The sequence below is a fragment of the Poecilia latipinna genome, unplaced genomic scaffold, assembly GCF_001443285.1.
Source record: "Poecilia latipinna isolate Pla-1442-1.1 unplaced genomic scaffold, P_latipinna-1.0 Scaffold561, whole genome shotgun sequence".
Classification (NCBI taxonomy): Eukaryota; Metazoa; Chordata; class Actinopteri; order Cyprinodontiformes; family Poeciliidae; genus Poecilia; species Poecilia latipinna.
This window is the reverse complement of record NW_015113177.1, coordinates 184,289-189,167: the sequence shown is the minus strand read 5'-3', so window position 1 is coordinate 189,167 and position 4,879 is coordinate 184,289. Positions and strand designations below refer to the sequence as shown.

Sequence of the window (4,879 nt, the reverse complement as noted above, 5' to 3'; positions counted from 1 at the left end):
CGCCTTTTCTTTTTGTTACGTCTTTTATCTCTTAAAATGAGTCCACAAACTGTCACTATTGCTTCTACATCGTCATCCGTGTTTGGTTATTCTAAATTCCCGCTATGTTGGGGATTTTGTGGATTTTCTTCTGGAATCGCGATGTTCGTGACTGGAATCGGTTCGTGTGGTGTGTTGCTCCTGCCTTGTGGCTGAACATGAACCGATTGAACCTGTTGTACTTTTATCAGCTCTGTGGTCACAGAAGTTTGGAGAATCGGTCGACATTCTTAAATCTTGGCGTCTAAACCAGACTTAAGACTCACAAGCTTTACTCATCTCATCTCGACCACTGCCCAAACGCTCTCTGACTCTGGTCGCTATGGTAATGTTTACTTATCCCTTCGAAATAAATACAGATGGGCCACAAAAACGAACGTTTTACTTTCGTGAACATTTTAACTCACGATAAAGAATAATGGGAGCCCTGAGCTTGTTTCTCTGCAACGAGACGGTCCCATCTGGGAGTGATGAGACACAATGACACCCGAAGTGTTGCTTATATCCACAGCCTGCTGGGTCTCTAGTGGTGAAGCAGTTTGAAGCTTCATTGCCTCATTAGCAGCCGGTCGCCATGTTACACAGAGCGGCTTGTAATGTTTGACTCACCTACCGGTCCGGGATAAATCCATCCTCCTGTCTCTTCTCTAGGCCTTTTCCCCTTTGCTAAGAAACTTTCCAAAGACATCTGATCCTTTTCTTACTCATTTTGCTGCTTGTGGGCTCAGTGTTGGCGCGCAGGTAACCGAGAAAATCTGGTAAAATGATTTTCAAAATAAAAGATCCTCCAGACTCAAATAATGCATAAAACGGAAACACTTAATTATTTCTTGCGCGAGCCGGTACCAATTGGTCCATGGACCGGTTCCGGTCCGCGGCCCATGGGTTGGGGACAACTGATATATCTGATGACATATCTGATAATATGGACATTTGTATACAGCGCAGTGTATGCACAATCTGAATTATAATCAGCATTGTTTTATTGGCCACGTTTATTTGCACAAACAAGGAATCTGACTTCGGTTTTCAAGCTTCAGTGTATAAACCTCAGTATAAACATACAGATTTTAGACAAAATACAAAGATAAATGAACAATATGTTAAAATATATCTGCAGCCAATTGTTAGATAAAGTATAAAAAAAAATAATATGACAATGCAAAAATGTTTCTTTTACTTTACAACAGAGGAACCGAGTACTTTTGTACATTGGGTTCATTAAAGAATAAGGACCTGAATAGGAAACTGTCTCTGTGGTGAGTGGTTTTTGCAAACAGCATGTTGTAGTGTCAAACTGAAGGCTCCGCACAAACAAGCATGATATATATATATATATATGAAGTTCTCTTACCCAAAGTTAAGTTTGTCATCCAAATCATTTGTGGTTGCTGGTGTTGATTCCCTTAGCACATTCAGTTCTTTGATAAAGGCAAAGGCTCTTAAACGCCTACAAAAAGAATAATTAGTAAAAGAAAAAAAACAGTTAATTGAAAAACATCATTGAACAAAAACAAACATCATCTGTGGTGCTAAAATCTCAAAGACAAGTATTTTAACTTTTGGTACACACCTGGTATACAAAGAAATGAAGCCTGATGCAAGTAATAAAATACAGATAAAGAGTCCAGCAATCTTTCCTCTGTGATTGGACATACTAGAATAAAGCAAATGAACAAGTTTAATATACCCAGCTTTGACAGAGCAGATAATGTAATCGCAACTGTTATAATTTATGAATTACTTTAATTTGCAAAAGTAAAACCTTGTAATAGAGGATATTGTTTGATTACCTTACTATACTTCAGATTCCCAAAATTCTAATACAAAATTATTATCCTTTGTGCTGGTCAATCAAATTAAATCAAGATTTAAATACATCGCAGTTAGCGTTGTTACATATGTGTTTTACGCCACTTAAAATGTTCCTTTCCTTTTCAGTTTCAGGAATCTAACATCGTTATCCGTTTTGCTTAAACACATACTAACAATTATGAATCTTCTCTGGATTATATTATTCATGTTCACAAAGTGAATCTACAGTTCATAAACTTATGAAAGTGGGTCCAACTTAACATAAATTAAAAAAATGTAGCTGGACATGGTCACTCGAAAATAACATCAGGGCGTGCAAATATGAAGCTAAAGAACAACAACAACAACAAAAACATCGTGTTATGGTGTATTTAGTATAATTTGAAGGGCCGATCATGACTTTCATTACACATTGGTTTACAATTTTTGAACAGATGCTCGCCAGCTTCCTCGAATGGCAAGTGTCCCCTTCTTAACTAAACCATAGGTCTACATCTCTGACACCTCAAATTAAACTATTTCTTATTACTTCTTAAAAACGTTGGCTAATTTTCTGGCTAATTTTCAGACCTATGTAGGCCAAATGAAGTGAAAAATAATACTCAGAGACTTAAAATCACAGAAAATCCACAGAGGTGTTCGGACCATTCTCTCTCTTGAAAAGAAAAAAAAACTATACGGTTTTTAACAGGGTACACAAGAAAGATCTACTCGAGCACAATAAATAATAATAATAATAAAAATGCCTCTTCTTCGAGCCTGATTGTCCTGAAACGCAATTGTTTCGTAGAACAAAGTTGACAAGAACATTATGGGTTTTTTTTGCTCTTTTTTTAAAATTATTATTTTAAATTAACCAAACAGATCATTTAGAAGAGACAAATTATTGACTCACCTGGCAAGCAAGTGTTTTCAAACGAGTCCGTACAATGGTTGGAAACCACCTTCAAAACATTATTTTTACCTTGAAAAGGTGGAACACGTTTCTAATTAATCTTTTTCAAGCGCATGAGTCCCGCTGTTCCGCTTTTCTCTTCCTTAGTCTGATTCTAAGGATCTAAGGATCTCAGTTCGCTCAGATGGAAACGGTTTGGGTGTGGCATCCCAGCTCCCTCCTCCCACCCACCTAAAGGCATATCTTTAGATCTGCATGAACTCATCAAACACGTTAAAGTTGGATCAAGTAAACTTCAGAAATAAAGGAGGCGTGATATTTCAAAATTATGGACAAAACCATAACAAAAACACAACACATCAAATCAACTGAATTTTAATATATGGCTAGTTCTAGCTCTTCTGAAAACATTTCGGAGGCGTTCCTTCATAACAGTGGTAGTTGGAAAGCTGCAGGGAGGGAACTATGTCTGGCCCAGTCTGAAAAACCTACACCTTCTGCTCTTAAAACAAACCACTCAGTTTATTATTTTGACTTAGCTGCCTTTTAGAGAAATGATTTGTAATTCTCTACTTTGTCTGGCTTGAAAGTAAATTTATGATCTGTTTTCATGAACATTCTTGTACAAGGGAGAGTAAAAGCAGTGGCCTCGACATACGTGAAAATCTATAATGTTCACAAACCTGAAATAGGAACCTGTTTATTGTGCAAAGAACAAAGCAAACATGTGCTCTTTGTTTCTTGTTTGGTATTTGCTACTTCATAATAGTCAGATTTTTCTCTTTGCAAAAAGTTGATCTAGAAGCAGATATTTTATTGATTTCATTATTTCTCAAACCTTTGGCTGAAAATTTAAACACTGTAAATATTACAGAAAATACTGTAAATTTAAAATCTATCCGAGAATAAAACATACAGAAAAATAAATAAATAAATAAATAAATAAATAAATAAAATGTACCACAACAAAAGAAATATTCTAATTCTCATTTACCTTGGAGCTCTTCAATACAGTAGTGTTTCTCCAAACATTTTAATATTATGTAAAATGCAATATTTCCTGCCAGCCACTTCAGAAAGTGATGCTTATCTAGAATCATCACACATGCAGGGATAGAAGTCCAAGACCTTGTTTCTTGTAACTTTGGTGATAAGGCTTACAGATAATGAAAACCCAGACTTCAGTGTCTAAGAAAAATAGAACAATGTAAAAAGGTCATTAATGGTGTCACACATTAATGAGACCATTTAAATGCTCGGGAAACCTTTCCCAGTGTTTTAAAACACCTGCAAAGGTTTTCCAAGCCTTTAAATGGTCTAAGTCTGGGTAGGTAAGCTCCACAATCATGGGGGGGGGATACTGCTGACTTGAAGGTAAGCCTCCAAAGGTCATTGCTGAAGAAGCTGGTTGTTCACAGAGTTCTGTATCCAAGTGTATTAACAGAAAATTGAGTAGAAAGACGAAGTGTGGTAAGAAATGGTTCACTAGCAACAGGGAAACCCACAGCCTCACACCCCACACTTTGAACTACCCCGTGTAGCCCATTACATCGTTTTCAGCACAGACATTTCACTATTTAAGGACTGCAGACAGGTTGCTATTTGAAGAGCTGTGTGAGGCAGTGTGAAACAGGTGCTTCACTCAACTGTGAAACAGGTTCATGAATCAAACTGACAAGTATCAGTGCTTTATTACTGCTCCAGGAGGCTTCTTTTGTTAGAAACAGGTTATTTACATATGGTTATCATTGTTAGAACACTGGAGTTTGAACTGCCTGGATGAGCTCTTTAACCAGAGGGCGAGGGAAGTGTTTCCTTCATCCTTTGACTTGCTCCATTCAGTGTACTAAACATGTCTAATTAATAAGAAAATTAGCTAATATATAACTTTAGGGAAAAGGCTAATGCTAATGCTGTACAAGGCACTGCGCAGCAAGGCAGTGCATTGCTATGTCTTGCACTGCCTTGCGCAGTCCCATATCCTGAGGGGAAAAAAAAAAAACATAAAAAAGGCTAATATCATTGCACCGCCATAGGCGGTGCACTGACGTGAGAGGAATATGCAGGCTTTTATTTTGAAATTTTCCGTAAGCTCCATTTTAAATGGCCTGTCGAGAAAAGTTGAGCTCA

The 4,879-nt window shown here is 37.1% G+C and overlaps 1 protein-coding gene across 2 annotated transcripts in view; it reads right to left on the bottom strand.

The window, feature by feature from the left end:
* LOC106953116 (N-acetyllactosaminide alpha-1,3-galactosyltransferase-like) overlaps positions 1–4,879 on the bottom strand; it is a 25,182-nt gene that overhangs the window by 13,250 nt on the left and 7,053 nt on the right. The window contains exons 1-3 of one of the 2 annotated variants that reach the window (XM_015041676.1): positions 2,750–3,617; positions 1,613–1,696; positions 1,394–1,489 (exon numbers count right to left, since the gene is read on the bottom strand). In XM_015041676.1, the coding sequence (XP_014897162.1) occupies positions 1,394–1,489; positions 1,613–1,695 (179 nt within the window). In that variant the 5' untranslated portion in view covers position 1,696; positions 2,750–3,617. Of the gene's footprint in view, positions 1–1,393; positions 1,490–1,612; positions 1,697–2,749; positions 3,618–4,879 lie in introns of those variants that run through there. The other variant, XM_015041675.1, reaches the window with a different exon arrangement.